The following is a 24,032-nucleotide window of genomic DNA, read 5'->3' as shown; positions in this document are numbered from 1 at the left end:
CATTTTTGGTTTGGTTGTTTAAATGAATTTAAATCCAAGCCCATTTAGGCAAGAAACATTCAGTAGCAACAATTCTCATATCCAGAGACAATTCTCTGTTACTCAGGATAATCAAGTTAACAAACTAGAGACAGAGTAGCAGGGACACTGCTTCTGAAGACACCTTACAGATGTGTTTTTTAAATGTAGTTTTTTGTGCTGTAAATGTATTTGATTGAAATGGAGGCAGAAATCTCAGGAACAGGTATCTCAAAATCCAGACAAAACAAAACTGTCTGCACGGTGAGATACCATGAGAGGTAAGTGAGAGAATGTTAGTTTGTAACTTGAGTGAACTGACCCTGTACCTGTAACTCTGTGAAGGCCAGAGGTGTGAACAGAAGCTGCTATATTCCGACGGACTAACCGATGTACATGGAAACTGCGACATAAATGGAGGAAATCTTGGATTCCATGGTCTAGGATCACTCCAAAACAAAGAAACTAAAAATATATTTTGCAAGACAGGGCACCATGGGATTAATTTTGTTGGTTTGTTAAACCACAGAGAAATGTGGGTTCGCAAACCATCCAACTATAACTATAACTAATTATCATACCAAAATATGACAGAGAGCTCCAATGTGAAATACAAAGAAATGTGATTTTGTTGTGTTAAGATGTCTACAGTACTCCGAAGTTACTGGCATTTAACAAAAAAGGGAACAAGAGTGATAATATTCGCTTATAATAGTTACATTCATGCTAAGCCATCTAAACCTCTAAACGCTGTTTAATGCTACATGTTTTCAGGTCATTTGTTGATGTTGATGAATGTTGATGACAGCCAAGCAGTAGGGCAGTCTCAGTTGGTTAACCCAATTGATACAGGATCTCAGGCAGGGAATTGGAATAGACACCACAGGCCTGGACACCTTTAGAGACAAGTCAAGATTTTGGAACCGTTAGTAGGGACCTACAAATAATACAAATGTACATAAACCATAACAGCTCTATGGACTTTGAAAAATGTGACTGCTCAGTAGTTAATAATATCCTTATCCTGGTGCCTAGAGGATGACATGGACTGTTGGTAGAGTGTGTTGGTAGATTAATCTGAGCTGAAAGTGTTTGCTATCAGTCACTGTGTTCTATGCTAACGGTTAAATTCAGCAGTTTGAACAAATACTATGTTCACACTAAACTAGCATCCAGCATTTTTTTTTTTACAAAGACAATTTTTTTTCCAAAATGGATTAATCTCTAAGCAATGTTGTATGCCTGTGCAGAAATGGTCCAGGAGCTGTTTAGGGGCTTTTTCCGGTACCTTTAACACGTTAAGCCGTATTTATGTTGATTGTGTTAGACGATTTTATGATCGTGAGATAGTGATTTAACTAGCATCTCAACACAACAGTGTAGGAGTATGGTCTGCCTGGTAAGCAGGTAATAGCATGTAAGAGCCACTTTCAAATCACTGTTTATTCTTGTGTGGTTGCCTGACAGCAGAAACAGGCATTACAATGTGGTCAAAGATCTTAACCCAAACCCTCCTTCTGCCTCAATCAGTTCAATGGTCATATGCACCATCTCCTCCGATGTCATCTCTTTTATGCGTTGCAGTAATTTCAGTGAAAGTAACTGTTGTTCAATGTTTTAATAGCTCCAACTCCAACATGATCCGCTTAGTTTCAGTCGTCATTGATTGAAATAAATAAAAAAACTCAACTCTGCCATAGAAAGCTTACCGGCAACCAGTGTTTTGGCAGTGTAATTGCAGAGCGATGCAGACATACCAGCGCGCAAGTATACATTTTCACAACAACATAGGCCATTTGCGTATAGGGCCTAGGCTCTTCGTCGATCTTACACAGAAGTATAAACCGACCTTTAGCGTGTAGGTAGCAAGCTAACAAGCTCGCAAGTGTTCACTCACAATAAATGCCAGTAACTTGGAGTACTGTATATGACTTAACTAAACTTATCAGAAGGTTGTGTGTCTTCAGCAGTAAGGTTTCATAAATAAGTGATGAAAAGTAACAGTGGAAATAATTTTAATTTCAACACTTAAGAAGCACTACTATCAGAATGCTAATAGCATTAGGCTTCTGTGATGACTTCCCAGAGTTCTTGGCAGGATATGACCGCCAATTTATGGAACCAATGGAAGAGCAACAGAGACACACCATACAGAGTCCCCACCCTCAGAATATTTGTCCAGTTACCATAAAGACCAACCTCAGAAATTCAAATAAAAACTGAGAAGCACAAAGAAACTAATAATCACAAATCAAAAATAAGAAAAGCAAACCATAAACTTTGATGTCTTTGCATTTCAAATTATAGACCTTGTCATAGTTGACATGATAATAATTTTGGGTTGCAGTTACTTCAAGATAGTTTACGATCCCACATTTCTTTGCTGTTTAATAAATGGACAAAATTAATCCCAGAGGACACACCACAAAAGAGAAGACTGGCCATTAGACCTTAAAACCGTATACACCAGAGCTGCAACAACTAATTATTAGATTACTAGATTAGTTGATCCAAAAAAGAATCAGTAACTTTTTTGATAATCAATTGATTGAAAAACAAATTTCCTGAATCCAGGAAATATTCTCATTTTCTTCATCATGTAAATTAAATATCTTTGGGTTCTGGACTGTTGTTCTGACAAAACAAGACATTTAAAGACATTACCTTGTATTCTTAGAAAGTGGGATGGGCATTTTTTACTACTTTTTAACATTTCATAGACGAGGAAGTAATCAGCACATTAATCGACAATTAAAAAAAATTATTAATTCGCAGCCCTATAATACACAAATATCAACACCTAGATGGGACTGGAAGCTGTAAAAACCCTTGGAGCCAGACTCATCTTGACTAGACCAAGCTCCCCCATGAAACGAATTTTGTGTTTGATGGAAAATTCTACCTGCAAATCAAGTGAACAGTAATGAACAAATGCTTTCCCCTGGCCTACACCAACATATAAAAGGCTACTTAGGAAGAGTCAAACCAGTAACCAGCCATTCAGAGATTAGTTTTTTTAAGTGACACAGCCTTCAAAGGACTAGCCCTTCACATCCACTGGACAGCTGGATACTGTTTCTTCTTTCTATTCACCAGTGTACATGCCTTACTACACCATTCCAGCTTCCATTCCAGGCACTCATTCCTTGGAATCCTGAAAACCCAACTCATCCAATTCCAGAGTATTTGGTTCAGACACAGACACAGTCGCCGACTATTTTCTTTCAGGGTAAGGGGCCCTTAAGGTCCCTACTACCTCAAAAACAAAGGGAGGAAAAACAGATCATCCCTTATGTGGCATTGTATTCCTTCTACAAGACTCAGGCCATGAGTCATGCTAAAAAAATAATATGTCCTTCAAAGCCCAATTTGAGGGATAGGCTGGTTTTTGCCAAGGTCCATCCTCCCATTATTTGGCATCTATCACCAGAACAATGTAGAACAGAAACTAATACCACTTCCAAACAAACCTACATTCTACAGAGGAACATTACCCTAGATCCTTACCCAGCTTCTGACAGGTGGAAAACCAAAAGGACCTGAATATCATCAAGTGCCAAGAAACAATCAGCACCTGTGTATCTTGAAAGGTGTTAAAAAAAAAAAAGGCTCTCTGGAACTATTTGCCCTGCTGCCCTAAGTCAGCACTTGACTCTCTTTTTGAATGGTAATGCCTCCAAATGGCTATAAATCAGCCTTCAGATTCATGATAAAAACTGCATGATATCACTGTCAGGAACTCAAAACATATCTGTCTTCAGTTTTCTGTGAAGCTCGGCAAAGAGCTTGGATAATGGTAGTCCCCTGGACTAAGGAGAAAGTTTCCACATATAAAGGTAGAAATAATTCAGTGGGTGGCGGATAAACTCCTATGGCCCCTACATTAACCACTCAAGAATCATTTGGCAGCTCAAGAAGAAAGTGAAGGTCAACCTCTCCCTCCAGGTCACCACCACCTAAAAGAATCTTACCCACAGAACACAGTAGTCATCTCATTCCAGCCACTCCCAACCAGAACATATCGGTCATTATTCTCAGGGGACCTCTAGAAGCAAACCAGGGTACAAGGGATTTCAGAACACACACAGATATGGGAAAGGGTACAATCCCTGAACTAGAACTACAACAACCCTTTTCTATCATTCCTATCAATATTGACATCAATCTAACATTCAACCACAGACGTTCAAGCCATGCTAACCCATCCTCAAACCCACCAAGCGTCTTGCTGAACTCTTTACATATTTTTCACCCCCATGCAGGCCCCTCAGCAAACTGCAGGCCAAAGGATCCACAGGTAGGCCAGGTAGAAAAATCACTGAAGCCATCATCTGGTTCAAGATCGAAAGGGACAACAACCAGTACAGGTCCTGCAGGATTTGACAAAACAATAAAACCCCACACAAACTCTGGAAAATCACAGACCACTACATCTGGTTAAATCACAAATAGTCCAAAAGTTCCAGTTAGGAAAATACTTTATTAACAAATACCTAAACTGGGTAATATTTGAAGCATGGTTTTTTGCATATTATGGTAAATCCTCTGAGGTCGTGGGGATGAAGCAAGGAAACGAGCATTTGCTGCAGTCATAAAGAGGCTTTTCTCATCCACAAGACTTGTGTTCCATGGCCTACCAGGTGGTTTGCCATTGTCTAGTTTTCCTGTGCAAACCTGCTTTTGTAGAAAGTACTCAACTGTTGACTTTGGCAAACCATCTACCTTTGATAACTCTCTGATAGATTTTTGCTTTTCTGTGCCTCATTTTTATCTTCTTCACTTTCATGGTCACCTCTTTACTCCTCATACTGACAGACAACTCCACCTCAAACTAAATGGCAACTCTTAACTCTGAATCAGTTCTGCTTCACATGTGAGCTTTTTCTGTGCACGAAGTAACGTTGAAATGCAGAAAACTGCCCAAGATACATTTAGTAGTCAAGTGTCGTATTACTTTTGAACCCTTGCAATTTGGGCACTATGTGTTAAAAAGGCTATATCTCCAACACAGGTCTTTAAATATTTTCATAAGCCTACTCAGATTAAAGCTGAGACTTGGCACTTTAATATGGTTTGTTATTTTATTTCAAACAGAATAAAGTGAAGCACAGAGCCTGAAGAAGAAAAAAATGTGTAATTGTCCAAATACTTACAGTCTGGGTTGCCCATAGCACTGCCGCAAGATGGAACTGTGAGGCTATAATGGTGCCAGCTACCTATAGTAAGCTTATCCCACTAAAGACATAGCGGCTGGGAGCTGCTTCTATCTGCTTTTACATATTTCAAAGCAGGCACCAATTAACAATAAAAAAAAAATACATATTAAATGTGAATGCAATACAATACAACATGCTTTCAAATGAGAAATGATGGACAAATGCACAATGAATGGCATATTGTTGAAGCACAGGCTCTGTACAGATGCAAGCTAACACCACAGATACTCACTTGCTCTTAATTTTTTTTTAATTTCCTAATTAGCATGACCAGCAGAAGCAGATATGAAAAACAGCCAGGATCATCTTAAAAAGGGATGACTGTGCATGAAATTCTAATTTGCAGGTACTCAGAAAAAAAAAACTCTCCTGAGCAACATCTTCATGAGCTACACTGTGGTGAAAGAAAATATCAGGGGGGACGGTCCAAATGGTGCTGGCAATTTTAACACTGGCACAATGCCCCACAAGTTCAGAGAGATGAGAAAAATGAGACAACTATTTAACTAGATCCATGACTTTCCCCTACCAGCTCCAACCGTCACCCACCCAGCAGCTCAAAAAAATCCCTGCACACCAGCATGGACCAAACCCTCTGCTCCGTTTGATCTCATCACAGAAACACTCTCTGAGCATGGAGTGGATCAACATCTCACCTAGACTAAGGGGACAGCCTCAAACAACCTCTACGCACTCACCTAATCCTGGCCACCTCAGACCATATCCCCCTTCTCAAACAGGAAGCCATCTATACAGAGTCTGTATAGATGGTCAGGTCTGTCACATTAGCAGGTGCATTTTTTATTCACTCAGCGTCTTGTTTCCTTTATGTATGTGTATGTGTCAGAAACATGCCACAGGCCAGGAGCTGTTCATGAAGGTGTGTGACCACCTCAACCTGCTAGAGAAAGACTACTATGGGCTGTCCATCTGGGAGACGCCTACCATGAAGGTAAACTGGACTCTAACTGTCACTAGTCAGTATCAATCCAACATTCCCAACCCCAGTATTCCAATTAAGAGAAGAAAAAGGCATCTCTTCATACATTATGTATAGGTAATTGACGGTTTGATTAACCTGTGGCGCCTCAGTGCTGAGGGACATTGGACACTGAACAGAGTTTGATGATGTCAAACCTCATGCTACATTTCTTATTTTCTTGCTCAGACTTGGATGGACCTGACCAAGGAGATCCGCAGGCAGGTACAAGGTGAGCTTAACTTTACCCACAAATATATATTGTGTTCTCATTTTCTTTTTTAACATGTTTCTAATACATTTTTAGAGTTATGTCATCACACCTTCTATTTTATTTCTCAAGGTACCAACTACAATTTTACCTTCAATGTGAAATTCTATCCACCGGACCCAGCCCAGCTGTCTGAAGACATAACAAGGTACCTCATGAGTTCTAGGAATTTTGTCAACTACTACCCACGAACATAATTTTATTGTAATAAAAGCTTAATGTGGAAAAGATTCATTTCTCCAGATGAGGAACGCAAGTTTTAACATTGCATGTAATATTCAGTGATTTAATGATGCATGTGATTTTTTTTTTTTTTCTTCCCCCTCCTTCTATCAAAGGATTAATTTAAATTAATCATTAAGGATTATAATACCTGAAGTTTATCAGCACACTGATAGAGATGTTTGTTTTAAGGTGGATTACAGAAATTTTATTATATTTTAGTTAATTTGACATTACGAGAACATAAATCACACACAACTTTAAAACGTCAAGAAGAACACAACTGAGTCAAAGACCTTGATGTGCAGAGAGTAAAAATGCAGGAGTCAAATGAAGTCGCCAACAAAACAATACAATAGGTATGTGAGTTAAATCACTCCAAGTCAAACATTAACACAATAAATGGGCGATAAAAATAAATGCAATTTATGACTTTTAACTAATATAAATTTATACTACCATGTTTCTCGTTTCTTATAACTTGACCTTCTTTTTAAAATTATGGTGGTTACATATTGTTATAATATGTAAGGGTGAGTTATTCCACTTCATGACACCACAGAACCTAAAGGAACAAGTTCCCATGTGGTGGTAAACTTCTGCAAGTCAGCAACAGTGGCTCTAGTCGGGTGCACATGAGCTTAAATACAGTATAACTAAAAAAGTTAAATATAAGATTGAATTTAACTGTTAATATATGAATCAAACATATGGTTATAAAACACTACATGGGCATGCGCAGATGAGAAATGTACTGAGCATAAAAACTCAGTCTTGACCTTTGATTAGAAATTCGACAAAAAATTTTAACTCAATCTCAAGGAGCTTTGAACTACATCTCAAAGTCCTCCTCATCAGATGCACTACAGACCCCCATATATGGGATTTCCATATATAGTACATGTGATCCCTGTTTGTGCATTGAAGGTACTACCTGTGTCTCCAGCTGCGGATGGACATCCTGCAGGGCCGACTTCCCTGCTCCTTTGTCACCCTGGCCCTGCTGGGATCCTACGCCCTGCAGTCGGAGCTGGGCGAGTATGACCCTGAGGTGCACGGCAATGAATACGCTAGGGACATGAAAATGGCCCAGGGTCAGACGAAGGAGCTGGAGGACAAAATGATGGAGCTGCACCATACATACAGGTCAAAACACTACCTCAATCAAACAATGGTAGAAGAGGTGTACAGATCCTACCTAAGTAGGTGTCAATACCACATATAAGTGGATTTGTAAAACAATTATGTTACAAATCAAACCCTGTATTCAAAATTTTACACAAGTAAAATTACAAAAATATTCTCTGCAAAATTTAATAAAGTATCTAAAGAAAAAATACTAATTATGGATTTGCATTAATATTCAAGCAAAATTTAACTACCAACCGTGGGTGGTAGTTAAATGTTGACAGACAGACAGACAACCCCTTTCAGGTTGTCCGCCTGTCTCTCTGTACATCCCATTCTCGTGAACGCAATATCTCAGGAACGCCTTGAGGGAATTTCTTCAAATTTGGTAATATCGTAAACTTGGACTCAAGGATCATTAAAATTTGGTGGTCAAAGGTCAAAGGTCAAGGTCACTGTAACCTCACAAAAAACATTTTGGCCATAACTCTAGCATTCATATTCTAATTATGATAAAATACACTCATTACCTTTTTATAAAATTCCTTCAGAGTCTTCACTACTAATATTATATGAGTCTGGACAGACATGGATGTAAACTGACTGGTTAGTGGAGGCATACAGCCCGGAGGTGGTAATTCTAGTTTTAATCTATAAAAATACATTCTAATTTATAAAATAATCATATGTTTTGTGCATAAAATCTTAATTCAAAAGTAACTACTAACTGCAGCTGTAAGATAAAAGTATTGGAGTATGAAGTACAATACTTGCCTCTAACGTGAAAGAGAAGTTTTTATGTAGCATAAATTGAATTATTTGTTTAAAATAGAACAAGCCACATTACAGTACCTATATAACTGCTCTTCACTTTTAATTTTGACCACTCCACTCAACAATACTACATCAATCTAATTATTAATGTAACTATACATGAACTATATGAACAGTTAAGACTTAAATAAAAGACAAATCAGGGGTGATGGAAAAGGACACTTTCCCCTGCTCTCCCTAAAAATGTCACAGTAACTAAAGATTTTGCTGGATTCTTGCTATGGTGTTGTGGCAGGTCAATGAGTCCGGCCCAGGCAGACCTGATGTTCCTGGAGAATGCCAAGAAACTCTCTATGTACGGAGTGGACCTGCACCAGGTCAAGGTAAGAACAGGTTTAGCCACTTTGTTTGTCAGCTGTTCTCTATTGTTCATTGTGATTCAGCATTCCAGTGCTCCTTGAAAACACACAGCATAGATTTTTGCCTGTTGGTATTTTTAATGTCATGCATCACAGAAGCGTGCATGAACAGTAGGAGGACACGTGACTTGTCAGGTTTTACTGCTGAAATCAGGTCAGTCTGTTTGCATCATAGCATGGATTTAAACCAAATATAGAAGGACGCCTATACTGCCCCGCTGTGGATGATGGTGAGCAGTACAAGGAATCTATATCATAAAACAACTGCTGCAGATATATGGGAGAGTACAACTTTTGTACTTACATGGACACTTCTTGGTAGTAGTACATACAGTAGTAAAAATTTCAAACACATGGTGTGTGCTTATCTCCAATATTAGGAAAACTTTGAGCAAACCTTAGAATTAACTGTCCAAATATAAAATTTGGTTAAATAATAAATATTAAAATCTCATCATCAGTGCTGCAGATAGCCTGGTACAGCGAACTGTTTCAATGCAAGGCAGTTTTATGATTTACAATTATCACAACTTGAAAAGCAATACATTCATAATGTCAGAAGAAAAATGCAGAAGACACTCCTAGGGATGTGATTTTATTGCCCTTTAGACAGTAATCTACACTGCCATGATTAAAACATCATTTGGATAAATGCGTATCCTTTCAACAGACTTCCAGAAACTAGAAGCTGACTGAAGCTGTTTGGTTTGTGGTTGAGCAACATTTAAAGACATTTTCTTTCAATTATGGCTGATTTATGATCTTTCTTTATCTTTCTTAAGTACAGGTCCCTTCAAATGATATCAACTTACTGAAATCTGCAGATCCTGTTGATAGTTAATGGAAATCATTGTTTCTCTCTCTCTATGGGTATCTCTGTCAGGATCTGGACGGTGTTGACATCATGCTGGGGGTGTGCTCCAGTGGTCTGATGGTTTACAAAGACAAACTGAGGATCAACCGTTTCCCCTGGCCCAAAGTCCTCAAGGTCTCATACAAACGCAGCAGCTTCTTCATCAAAATAAGACCATCTGAGGTACAGAGTGTTTTCATATCAACAAACATTCATCCACCTGTAAAATCTGTTGTTCATTGTTTAACACTGATATCATCCTAACCATGAATGAAACCTTAACATTAATTTTATTAGTCTTATTTTTAGCAGTGTGTGTCTCAACAGGTGGAACAGTATGAGAGTGCAATTGGCTTCAAACTACCCAATTACAAGGCGGCCAAGAAGCTCTGGAAAGTGTGTGTGGAACACCACACCTTCTTCAGGTCGGATATTGTATTTTTTTAGGAGTTTTAAAATCCTGATCAGTTTTGAAATTCACAGATGTTCTTCTCTCTAATCTCAAACATGCACACACTAGAAGCTTTGAAAATAATGGTACATCACACACTATAGGATATTATTACCAGCCGTGACAGCATGGCTGGTATTTTTTTCACCTAGTGAGTCTTTGCATGTGTATGCGTGTGTTTGTGTGTGTGCCATCATGGCAAAATGTTATCCTGGAGACACCTACTGTAGCGGGAACTACCACAGCGGTTTTGAGAGCTTTGGCAGGTGTTTATATGTCTGACTGTCTGTGTTTCTGTGGACAAGTTTGTCACCACGATAGTGTCATAAGCAGGCAAGATACTATGAGCACTGAGTAGCCATGCAATAAAGTAGTAATGACTGCTGTGTACTCATGGGTTGGATCGTCAACATTTTGACAGGTGGCGCGGAAGGTGTGATACCATCGTAAGATGGTCTTTAGTTAAGGTTATTGTGCCAGAGGGAGCAATCAGGGATCAATGCACTACCTGAAATGATCTCATCTCCCATGATCTCATGAGGAAGCAGATGTAAATAAAATGGAGAGTGTGGTGCATCAACTTGTTGTAACATTAGTAATACTTTGCAGTGAGAAAAAAACAAAAGCAGAAAGCTAAATGAGTCTGGATGAGAAAATGGTTAGATGCAGTCAACGCGGGTTGACTATTCCTCAGCAAGAGCAGGAGCTGAGATTTTAACTGTCAGTTGTTATAGTTGTCTACAGTAGTGTGCTAGCTAATGTTAGCCTCAAAGGCCAGAATGTTTACTGTGGCTTGGCAACACTGAAAGTACTGATATATTCATAATCATAATCATCCAGATTTTAACTCCTAAATATCAAACATGTTTGATATTATTGGGGAGTCTGTGAGCAATTCGGGAGGCTTAAGATTTGATTTGTAAATGCCTCATATTACTAGACAATCCGGGCTGAACATTGGTACCGACCAAGCTCCTAGACCAGAGTTCTCCTCTGATTGTCGGGAGAGGTGAATCAGGGTTAACTAGGCACAAAACTACTGTATTCTGAGCCTGGCTTTAGTCAGTTTGTCCACATGGCTGTGCTGTGTTTTAGTTGAAGGAACTGTGGATATTTTGATAAACATGCTTTCTTGCTGTCTGACCCAGATCAAATCAGAAGATCAGTATCAGTGTTCTTTGTGTACAGGCTGACCTCCACTGAGATGGCCACCACTCCTAGGAAATTCCTAGCATTGGGATCTAAGTTTCGCTACAGTGGTCGGACTCAGGCTCAGACCAGACAGGCAAGCTCTTTGATTGATAGACCAGCTCCTCTGTTCCAGCGCTCATCCAGCAAGAGGAATTCACGCAGCCTGGATGGAGGTACATTGTTACACCTGCTGTTTGTGCAGTAGGCATGTGTGTGCATCTGTGTGTGTTTGTTTGTGTGTGTATTGGTCCCACTAGAGCTCAAGGTGTTACTCAGTAGAATACTGGTTGCTGAGTTTTTGGCCTACAATGACAGCACTTGTATCCTTGGTTTTAACTATCTGCACATTATGGCTACTCCATCTATATTGTGTTCCTTAGAGTGTTGGTAATGCATATCCTCAGAAATTAGTGCTACATGTCTGAAATGACAGGAAATTTTTCAAGTTTGTCTTAATACTACACTCACATGTGTCGGCGCATTTGTTGATTTGGGAAGAGAGTCGAGGAGGTGAGTTATTTCTCAGTTTAACAATTTATTACAAACCAGAGAATCAAATTGAACATGTACATGGACCTTTTCTAATCAGAAAACCACAGTCTGCAAGCAGTTAGCTGTAGTCAACTTCCTAGAAAAAAGGTGTCTGACTTAGCGCTACACAGGGTTTTCAAAGGGAATGTTCATCTATCTGATTGGTCAATAGCGTTGGGGAGGCGCCGTGGCTTAGGCTTAGCGCTCCCTTTGCTGGCGGATAGGTTGTTCCCTCCTTTCTACCACAGGCTTCCACCAGTCGCGAGAGACAGTGCCCTAAACAGGAAGAAACCTTGCACTCCCTCATGTGTAGCTCATTCTGAATGTTTTGTTTTTGTCTTATCCATCTGATATTACCCAGTAAACTCTGTGTGCAAACATCATATATCTTTGGCATGCTCTTAATATTCGCATGATTAATAAAACAGCTATATCTGACACTTGCCATATATACAGTTAATTGAAAGAGCTATTGATCACTGTAATCCCTCCTCCTGTCCATACTGGCTGTGAAACGATTCCTCTAAAAAATTGAAGGAGAAATCCACAGTCCTCATTATGTGCAAAAAAGGCTCCAGCAGTATGAGTTAGTCAAATCAAGGGGGGGTCTTTGTCATGTCTGTCTCGTGTAGGTTTATAGTGGGTGTTTATTGTAGTGTTTTCTGGCAACAAACCTACATGCAACTGCCAAGATGTATCCTTCTGCTCTCAGCAAGGAAAAAATGCTGAATTGTCCCTAGGTTGTTTTCCAACAACGTAAGATGACATTTGCAACATTGCACCACTTGGTACCTTTTGAGTCTTGAAATAGTGTTAGCATGATGTCTCTTATCTCCAAAGTTTGAGTCTGTATAAGTAAATGGGTCATCACACCGGAGCTGCACAATAAAGGAGTCACTTAGCTGTCAATATGAAAAGAAGGAAGGAATACAGTTACAGTTGTTCTGTAAGTGTTATGCGAAGGCAACTGGACTTGCTTGAAGTTCTTGAACACGTTTCGCCATCTGAAAGGCATTTTCAGTTCGAACTGACTAGTGAGGAGTTCCAGGTATTTATCCTCCGGTGAGATCAGCAACACTTTTGAGTCGTTGAAATCACATAAGTGACCCATCCCGGTCATCAGGATCACATGGTTCAAGGTGTGGATGGGTGTTAACACCTTGATGGTCGTTAGGGTGACAAGTGAGTCATTGACCCACCCTGCCATTGTGTGACTCATAGAGGTTACACGAGTCCTGGTTTGGATGGGTGTTCTGTGGAGTGAACTTAGAACTGCATTATAGGTGCCCGACAGGTGGTGTCTCAGGCCTCCTCCTCTGTATGGTAACGGATGTTCCAGATTGGCAAAGATGGCTTCTTTCACTCCTCTTTCAAACCATCGTTTTTCTCTGGCCAAAATGCATATATCACTGTCCGAAAAGAGTGTCCTTTGTCCTTAAGATGCAGGTGGACTGCTAAGTCCTGTCTTGAGGAACTTGCTCTCCTGTGTTGTGCCATGCGCTTATGTAGCGGTTGTTGATGCATTCCTCGCTGTATTGGACTGCGTAAACTACAATGTTCCGCTTGTGCCTTGGTATCGTGTCCCAGCTGAACTCCCATCCACACCAGGACTCATGTGACCTCAACGACTCGCATGATGGTTGGGTGGGTCAACAACTCACCTTTCGACCTAACGACCCTCAAGGTGTTAGCGCCCATTCACACCTTGAAACATGTGATCCCAATGACTCACATGATGACTGGGAGGGTCAACGACTTATGTGACCTCAACGACTCACAAGTGATGGAGAGGCGAAACGTCTTCAAGAACTTCAAACAAGTCCAGTTGCCTTCGCATATCACTTACAGAATACAATGACCTGGATGACTGAGAATCTTAATACATACAGTTACAGTTGTTGTATCAAGTTAGACCTGAGAAATCCAAACCTACCCTTCAAACCCTTGAATGATGGAGGGAATAAATCTGAATGGGAGGTAAAGCCAACAGCTAACTCCAAACCATAACCACCATGGCATGGCAGTTTTGAAGAGATACTAACACATAAAGGCCTCACATGCCATTTATGACAACACAGCTGCACCTTTTTCTGCAGTGATCTCAACATAATCCATAATAATTTACTCACATTTCAGCATGTTTGGTTCTGTTTATGTTGTACAGAACTGGAAGTTCTGAAAGAAGATATTCCAGTGACAAAAAGGGATTATTTGGCTTTATCTTTTTCCTTGTGGATATTCTTTGAAAACAGCTATAATTGATATTTTTTACAATAAAATATGTCAAATGACAATGTAAATATAATGTGACAATGTGAAAGTGATGGCCCTACAGAGAATTATCACCCGAATCCACAGCTCCACTTGGCTTTACATTTCAGCTCATTATTAAGCCTACCTGTCTGGTCCAAAACGTCACTGTTTTAGTTAACTCAAACGGCTGTCATAGCAGCAGCAGGCAGCTGTTTTCAGCAAAAAGCTCTAAAAACCCACTTTAAAGTACGTTTTCAGCATCAGACAGCACACAGACATAGATAGCAAGTAGCTTGTGGATATAGCGGAGCATTTAGCAGCTCAAGAGTCAGGTATTTCCCTCTGGACTTGGTGGAAACCAAAAACAGAGCTGAAAAAGAGTAAATGGACGTACATTTGCCATGTAGACAGAAACAAATGATAATGTTGCTCTGTAAATGCTGGATGTGTAAATAAGCATATGTTTGCTAACAAGTTCGATATATAAACTGAAAGGTATTTTAATGTTGTGTTGAAAACTTGTTTCCACTGCCCCCAAGTGGCCAAAACAATCAGTTATTGTCAGTTTAAATCTTTCAGTTAATCACAACGTACACAGACAAGTACATAATCAGTGCTGGTCACGTTGCAGCTGCTTGTCTGCTGTGTTTTAACATTTTGTTCCTGTTCTGTTTTCCCCGTTTTCCTTCTGTTCTCTTTCTGCTCTTGGTGATTCTGCTTCTCTTGTCTCTCTTCACTCTTTGATCACACATTCCTCTCTACCCCACAGCTCTGTCATCTAGAACAGAGCATTATGTAACTTGTGTACTTAGTGTATAACATCTGCTTATTCAAGTTGAGCTGACAACACAGACCAGCCCTGGTGGATTAAACTGAACCACACAGAATGTCTTCAGAAACTTCTCTTGCCGTTAATCTTTGCCTTTTCTTGCTTTTGCCATTCTTGCTCTCTTTATGTACTCAGCTTTCCCTCTCCGGAGTAAAAGGTATAATGGTTACCATTTTAGTTTGTCATGCTGGCTAGCCAACATTTGCTAATTAGCAAAAAACCCAAAGTACATCTGAGGTTGATGGGATTGATTGGAACAGTTTTATAGGTATTTGGTCATAAACCAAAGAACTGGGCAAATTAAAATTTTGACCTGATGATGGCACTAGATGAAAAGTCAGATGATTAACAAAATTATCACTGTCAAGGTTCAGCGGGGGAGGCAAAAGGATTGACGATCCAAATGCATACATACACACAAGAAGGGGAGGTACGTTAGAAGTGATTTTACTAGAACCGAGGGTTGAATGGAGGCCTGCAGCTCGTCAGCTTGAGTAAGTCTGATCAGGCCAAAAAAGTCCAATGGGGCAAGGCAAGATGGCAGGTCATAAACTGGCAGATCCATTCCAAAAGTTACTGTGCACGTAAAAGCTTTTAGTGCTGGAGGTGGTGAATAGAAGCCAGATTGTAGAAATGAAATGTGAGAGGTATCATTATACATACAGTGATGCCTCTCACACATTTAGTTTCACTTCATATCACAAATTACTTATAGTACTTAACATTCAAACCAGCAGTGTTATTTGTGCTTGTGCAACTGAGCCATAACTATTCTACCTTTCAGCACCTTTCAATTGTAAAAGATAGAAGCCAAGTCAAATCTCAAATCAGATTCAGCTCAATATTTCATCAGTGCTTTCACCATTACATCCCCCAGCCCCGGAGCGCAGAGGAAAGGGCGGAGTATATGCTACTGACACTTGTGGTGAGTTGTGGAGCGACCGCAGCTCTTGAAAGACTAGGATGATGCCAGGATGTTGCAGGTGGCAGGATGAAGGACAGTCTGGCTTCTGACTTTCCCCAACATTAAGCCTGAATGTACTGAGTCTTTTTCACCTCAACCAAGTTAACTAGGCTAACTGACTGAATTATCTTAATCCTGGTAGAAATCCAAGATGAAATCAAATATCATTAAAGAATTGCAGAACAGAGCGTCAGTAGTTTTTAATAATATCTTCCCATGCATTTTCATACAGTTTATGTGTGTAAAATCGCTGCAGTGAACATAACTGTGCTGTCAGGTGCACAGAGTGCACTGGAGACACTATGGTGGCTGCCACACTCTATGCCTTCTACAACCCATTCAGCCAGTACATCTCCGCCACCTGCACATATGGATTGTGTATGTTAGCAAAGTCTGGAAATAAAACAAGTGATAGATCTTGCACAATCATTACACTCCATATCCTCATTATGTGTCTTAATCATAATGCAGGCCAAATTCACCATAACAGAACTAAATTAAATTTTTCAAATGATATCCTAGGGTGGGGGATACCATTTTTTATTATCATCTGATTTCTGTAAACACATGAATACTGCAGTGCACTTGTGCGTAATGCTGCTTGATGGTGCACTGGCACTCCTAGAGGACTACATGAATTGAAGAATGGGGAGGGAACAAGTATTCAGGGACCACAAAGATTTAGTGGCCCATGATGATGACAATCTAATAAACCGATTTCAAGTTCCTGGAACTGTGCTTTTGAATTGACTGTATGTGCTGAGCTGGGTCTGGCATTAGACAGACCAAGCTGACGGAGCTGCGCCATTCCGTTACAAATACAAGTACTGACCACCCTGGGGTTTCTGGCAACCAACTGTTACCGACGGGAATTAGCAGACAGGTATGCTTTTGATATGATTAACACTATTTAATATTTACCTTTCTGCCTAAAACCCCTTTTGGGAATAATATCAGTGTTAAATCCTATCTAAACAATGCAAAGGTTCATTTTTTAACAATATCTTTTAATTTGCTGAAATTTCATACATCATGACTCTTATTTGTTTCAGTTTATCTGCTATGGCATTAATTTCACTGATGATGTCTCTTTTTAAGATGGTGTCACTCAGGACCTGGCCACTTCCAGATGCACCATGCGCACAGGACACACTGGTGCTGGGGACGACTGGACGCTCTACAGCTCCAGCCCCCTCAATGGGAATTTCCTGGGTGGGAACCGCCTCATCATCTAGCGCTCCCATTTGACTCTGGAAGAAGAACTAAAGGACACAACAACACAATAGCCCACTCTGCCTTTTCACGTCTCTGTTTATTTGTTTACACAGCCATGCAGTAAAAGATAAACAGGGATTTACTGGGTTCGTCTGTTGTCACAGCCATGTCATTGTCTCCCTCCTTCTCTGACATCATGCCGCACCCACTTGAGTATAGAGGCGAATGCGTTTCCAGCAGTGACAGCTCAGGTGTTCCCTTTCCCCCACGAGTAGCAGATATGCTCTGATGGTGGGATGAAATTCTTCTTTTTTTTTTTTTTTTTTTTTTGCCTATACCTTTAGATCTGTCCACTTCTTTTTATTTCAGGTACTGTCCTGTTAGATGACCCCACTGCATTAACTGCAACATGTTGCCAGTCGCTGCATATTCTTTTGTTTGTGACCCCAATTCTTTGGCCACCTAACAATATGTGCTTTCTAACCTCCACCTCACCCACAAGCACCTCAATTTCTGTGTCAGAAAAATTCCTTTTCTTGGTCTTTCTCTCTGTTGTTGCCACGATTCACCATAATGAACCACTGATCAGCAGGTTCATTATTGCATCAACATTCATGAGTTGCTTTGCATTGGCCGTTTATGGTTGAATATGGTTGGTTGTGGGCATTTAGAGAAAGAGGGGCAAAACTGACATGGCTGAGACGCCCAATGAACCAGTAAAGCACTTATTTTTATCTTTTATTGTTTGGATGACGAAACTCTACTTTAAAAGTACAATAAATATTTTTGTGTAAACACACAGCAAGCTGAAGTTTTTTTAAATTATTATTATTACTGTATTTCCAAGGCGAATAGATGCTGTAGGTGGTGAGGAATTTCCCGGTGAGGAAGTTGAAGCTGGAGAGAGTGTGGCTCGAATGTTGCCTTGGAGAGGCCCTAGCAGTGGTCATACCCGGACAGATCTGACAGATACCACCCTTCAAACACAAAGAAACACCATCCACGCAATTTATAACATTACAGACAACTTAAAACGTATAATATTTGATCTGCGTGAGATATCAACAGCATTAATTATCACATTGTTGTCCTTCCCTTTACAAATGCTGCATTACATAATCACGAAACCTTGGTGTCGTTGATTTCCCTCCTGTCGTTGAGGGGCGTGTAGGTTAGGATCTTCACACTGGGGGTAAGGTAGGCCAGAGGGGAGAGGAAAGCCAATATTCTGTGCCACATTATGCAACACAGCACATACCCAAATAATTTGACAGACTTTTTCTGGGGGGTAAAAAAGCCTGCCACCTGAGGTATCCTAACACAGCCATCAGCATTTCAGTAGCCCAAAGGTGCACTCCACCACTGAGTGTGCACAAGCATGGGCATCATTTTACTATATACTATCTTTCGTCTTTGCTCTTTGGGTTTGCAAAAGGGTGAGTAAGTAATTCTACAATAATGCTTTTGGTTAACATAAAATAACATGTTTTCAGATGGTGCCCTTTTTGCAAATTGAGTGCAGTTGATTGGACATAGCTGTAAATTTCATTTTTATATTGGCCTACCATTACTGTACTCAGGGATGGCTGGTATCAATCAAACTAGGACATTTTTTGAAAATCGAATGGCAATAAATGATAATAATTTTCCCCCACTGCCCTGAATGTTTGGCATTATGATAAGAACTGATCATGAGGACAAGAAGTGAGATGATTGTGTGAGGACCGTCATTGGCTTTAATTCTCCACTTTGCCATCAGCATACCAAGTTTCAACTGTCTCGAAGATGTTCACATGCAGGACATTCTCCCATCATGTTTGGTTTTATAAATCCAGTTTTCCCAGAAATATTTATCAATAAAAGGAAACTATAATTACCTTTCCGCTATTGTGAAGTAGTGTGCAACCCTTTCAAGCCCTGTTTTATATGTACATAACATTTATAAATCAGGCCCCAGGTCACTGGAAAAAGATTAAAAAAAAGTCTTGAGTGCATCTGGTAGATGGGTGGAGAAAGGGCTGGAAAGAATACAGTATCTAAGGCTGAAGGCAGGGACAATGAGACATAATGTGTCCTTTTGTCAAGTGCAGTTCTTCCTGTGGGGAACACAAATATCTCTATTAAATGTGATGGCAATTCATCTAGTACATGGATGTCACAAGTTAGGAAAATGCTCAAACATGCTCTCACAAAAAATATCAAGTCAGGAGAAGGCTATAGAGCTAGCCTGGTACTCTAATGAGCATCAGCCTGTTCTGCCCCAGCTGTAGCAGTGTATTTTTGTTGCCCACTGGATGTTCTACACTGTGGCTGCATACAGCATATGACAGATAATATTTTATTGCTTTCGGGTTTGATGGTGCCTGTGTTTGGCCTTGCCCCTGCCTCTTCTGCTGTCTCTGTATATCCTACCCGTTCTGTGTTGCTCTGTTCACTCTCCTGTTCGTCAGATGGCCTTGAGAGTCTGTGGTGGATCATGGTGTTTCCACTCAATGGATTACTTCCTGTCAACCCTCGTCGCCACCATTTGTGCCAGTGGCTGGCATCAGCCGTGGTGGTTTGTAGCACCAGAGCTCTTGCAAATACGGGAGGAGGAGAGGGAGAAGGGCCAGGGTCCAGTTGAAGCTAAGACAGCTCTGGAGGGGAGGTGTCAATGTAAAATGGCTTCATTCACTTCTGTTGAGTTTTGTCTTGGTGCATCCTACTGCCCTGTGGAATTGTTTCCACTTATCCATGGCTGGGTGTGTCAGACTCTCCTTTCTCAGACCTGTCTTCCCCGACTCTCCCAGTGAGAGGATTGCTTCCACCTCCCTGGTATGTGGAATCTACCTGGATGGTGGAGAGAGTCCCTGTCATCTGCGCCATTTACACACACTGCTGCGGGGTGAGCCCTGGGATTACACTATTGATAGCTGGGTCTCTACATCTGTCAAAATGGGGCTGCTGAATGCTCACTCAATAGCAAACAAGTCGTTTGTTCTGAATGATCTCGTCTTGTCTAAAAAATAAGACTTTCTGTACCTGACTGAAACCTGGCAGAAGGAAATGGAACTTGGCCCTCTCATCGAGCTCTGGCGGAAGGACTATACTTTAATCTGGTCGCCCAGACTTTATGGCCTTGGTGGAGGAGTAGCTGCGGTGTACAGGCACCGCTTTGTATGTCGCTTGGTGAGCACTGGGTCGTTCTCTTCATTTGAACTTCAAACAATTAAAACTGGACCTACTAAGCCTTTCTACTGTATCTTAATCTACCGCCAAACTGACCCGAACAGATCATTTTTAACTGAATTCACTGACTTTTTTTTTACTATCCTTAAAATATCCAGATTTATCATGTCTGGTGATTTTAACAGTTGTGGGAATTCAATTCAGTTCAGTTCAATTGTATTTATATAGCGCCAAATCATAACAGAGGTTATCTCAGGAATTGTGTTACTGATAGTTTTACCTCTACTTTTATTAATATTACAGTCTTTTAATATCACTCAGCATGTATAAGGCCCTACAAACAACAGAGGGCATACTCTGGACCTTGTTTTTTCTCTTGGTTTGAATTTTGATTCTATATTTTCCGATGATTTGATAATTACTGACCACAACTATATTTTATTTGATTTGTCATTTAATCCGGGTTCCTTACCTTGCTATCATTAGCTCTCACATCCTTAACAACCTTTCTGCTCCATTTTAACTCTGATATGCACAGTGATGTTGACTACTTGTTGCCTTCTTTTGATGAACACTGCCTGTTAGCTTTGGGTATATTGGCCCATATTAAAACTAGATCAACTCCTTTGATCAAGTCATGAGAGCAGTGTCAGAGAGCGGAAAGCCTGTGGAAATCCTCCCAACTGCACGTCCACTATCTTCATTTAAAAGAAATTTTAGTGTCTTTAAATTATTTGTTAAAGGATGCCAGAGAAACCTACTTTTCTAATCTTATATCTAATAATCAACATAAATTTGACACCATTAGTAATATTGTCACTCCTGCATCACCTGCTGTTCCAATTTTTTCAATTGAGGAATGTAAGAAATTCCACCTTCCCCCCTGTATCTTGTGCTTCTCTCGACCTACAGTCCTGGAGAGGTTCTCTTCAATAACACTCTAAGATCTTACTAACTTGGTCAACCTAATGGTAAATGGTAAATGGACTGCACTTATATAGCGCCTTTGTAGTAGCGCTTTACACTACATGCCACATTCACCCATTCATACATACATTCAAACAAGCGGCGCTTTCCAAACACACACACATCGAACATACATCAGGGGCAATTTGAGGTTCAGTATCTACCCCAAGGACACTTCAACATGCGGACTGGAGGAGCCGGGATCGAACTACCGATCTTCCAGTTAGTGGACAACCCGCTCTACCTCCTGAGCCCTAATGAAATCCTCCTGACATCTTAACAACATCTTAGTTTAAAAATGTCATTGGCTCTATTGTTCCTGCTGTGCTTTCCATAATCAACAACTCTTTTATCTGGCAGTTTCCTTTCTCAGTTAAAACAAGCTGTTATTCATCCACTTCTAAAGAAATAAAACCTTGAACCCTCTTAACAGGCCCATCTCCAAGCTACCCTTTGTATCCAAAATTTTAGAACGTTTTTTTTAGAAATTTTGAGGAGCTCACAACTGCAATAGATGAGCATAATATCTCTCCCATGGAATTTAAGACATATGGACACTGTGGACATAGAAAGCAGCTCGAGACCTACTTGTTTAGGCTTACCATTATTCAATTAAATTGTTCTATTTAATTCTGTTTTTTTTTCATTATGCTTTATGTCTGTATATATGTGTTTTTTCTTATGTCAAAAGTGTATCAGAGAGGTGTTGATAGAAACGGAATAGATAGGACTTACAGTATGACTTAGTTCAAGACCGAACGCAAACTGCTCTTGAATCAACGCTTGTCAGACACAGCTGCATCAAAAACTGAACCGCACTGCTGGGCAACTTCAGCTATTAGGTAGCTAAATGTGAGAAAATGAATTTGTGTAATATCCTCTTAAATTTTATGTACAAAAATAAAAGATATGCAGTCCACACACCAGTGACAAATCAGCCTTCTGGTTAGCAGCCTAGCTGGTGGACTGTAGCCTAATGCAAAGGTAATGTATACACTGATCAGCCACAACATTAAAATCAGTTACCAGTTTTAGTGTTATGGATGAATAATGTCTATATACTGAAGTCTGACATTACCTATGTTAGCTAAATTGCTTCATGCGGCCGCATTCTACAGCTCTGTCACATCGTATTTTTACAGCCAAACAAACAGTGGCCAAGAAGAATTATTGTGTTGTTTTAATAAAAATGACTAAATAAGGCAGTCAACAATTAAACTTTGTCCTCATATAGCCCAGTAAAGGCATGCAGAATTTCCTGTGAAGCCCGTGTGCATGGGTACAAAATTGTAATCACACATGGGAAAAGCAGACTCACCAGTAACAATTAAAACTACTTTATAGGGAGATGAGGAAATACAATTAATGGCTAATGTTGAAAAAAAGCTCATCATAAATAGTGTCAATAAATGGATGTGATAAAATGAAAATCTGAAAGATAACTTTAGCGTTATATATAAGGTATAATAAAAGGAAATCTTACTGGGTACTGGCAATGGCTTTTGTACGAAGAGCAATATGTTTTAACAATATGTTATTTATGTTGTCCATTTGCTTTAAATCTTTTATAGATGCTGTGAGTGCTACAGAATTGGCTGTTGAGTTGAATAAATTAAATTTTTCTTCCTGTGGGTCCATTCCAACACACTGTACCTCTGCTCCACATCTCCAACAGAGCACTGCCTTTGCGTGAAATAACTCAGTGCCACTGTGTGGGATAATGAATCTAACTTCTAAGGTTAAAACTTATGTAGGAAACATTGTGTAGTACAACCTTGTATATTCATACCTTTAGCTTCCCCAATTTAGGCTTAGGACCTCAAGTTATAAAACCATATATCTCCCGCATGAAAGTCCTGTGTTTTGTCGACCCATCCATCTACCCCAGCCTCCTCCTAATGTGTACTTTTTGTCGCTCTTTATACTACATCACCTGACCTCGTTCTTTGCTCCCCTCACAATTACTATAGCTGCTAGAAGTCACCTAACAATAAAACATAAGTATGGGTCTTAATAACCTATGTGGTTGTTTTTTACTGAAGGACACTCTCGATTCACTGTATGGTGCACTGTTCTTCTCTTTGACGTGCTGACAATGCTGCATTAACAAGCTCACAGAAATGGTTTTAAAAGGACAGCCATTGTTAGGTTGAGCCTGACAGAGTGTAGGAAGGCCAGGTCATCTTATTACATAAGGACATATAATAGTAATACTGCATTCTTAGCATGAAGTCAGGTACATTCTCAGTGAGTTTTGGGCTCCACCTCGGTTGTGCCTTGTCACTGATTCTCCCTGTGATATTCATAGACACAGTCCCGGCAAAGAGTGACTATGGTAGTCTCAAGATTGCATCTCTGCCTTTTTGAGGAGGATGTGGTTCTGCTTGCTTCATCAACCTGTGACTACCAGCATGCATTGGGATGGTTTGCTGAGGCCATGGTACTAACAGAGTCTTGTTCAAGAATGAGGATAAGATGGAATTCCAGATCAACAGACAAATTGGAGCAGCACTGGCAGTGATGCAGGTTTTGTGACTTTCATGGTGAAGAGGGAGCTGAGTTTGAAGGCAAAGCTCTCGATTTA

The 24,032-nt window shown here is 40.1% G+C and overlaps 1 protein-coding gene across 5 annotated transcripts in view; it reads left to right on the top strand.

The window, feature by feature from the left end:
* The window catches only part of epb41a (erythrocyte membrane protein band 4.1a), an 89,452-nt gene that overhangs the window by 23,559 nt on the left and 41,861 nt on the right, over nucleotides 1–24,032 (top strand). For all 5 annotated transcript variants that reach the window (XR_005706755.1, XM_040122340.1, XM_040122339.1 and 2 more), the window contains exons 4-11: nucleotides 6,082–6,186; nucleotides 6,403–6,445; nucleotides 6,557–6,632; nucleotides 7,634–7,852; nucleotides 8,904–8,991; nucleotides 9,911–10,063; nucleotides 10,208–10,305; nucleotides 11,520–11,695. Coding sequence is in view for 4 of the 5 variants with exons in the window: in XM_040122340.1 (XP_039978274.1) it covers nucleotides 6,082–6,186; nucleotides 6,403–6,445; nucleotides 6,557–6,632; nucleotides 7,634–7,852; nucleotides 8,904–8,991; nucleotides 9,911–10,063; nucleotides 10,208–10,305; nucleotides 11,520–11,695 (958 nt within the window). In the remaining variant the exon portion in view is untranslated. The remainder of the gene's footprint in view (nucleotides 1–6,081; nucleotides 6,187–6,402; nucleotides 6,446–6,556; nucleotides 6,633–7,633; nucleotides 7,853–8,903; nucleotides 8,992–9,910; nucleotides 10,064–10,207; nucleotides 10,306–11,519; nucleotides 11,696–24,032) is intronic.

This window comes from Xiphias gladius, chromosome 24 (genome assembly GCF_016859285.1).
Source record: "Xiphias gladius isolate SHS-SW01 ecotype Sanya breed wild chromosome 24, ASM1685928v1, whole genome shotgun sequence".
Taxonomy (NCBI): Eukaryota; Metazoa; Chordata; class Actinopteri; order Istiophoriformes; family Xiphiidae; genus Xiphias; species Xiphias gladius.
This window is presented reverse-complemented; position numbering and strand designations above follow the sequence as displayed.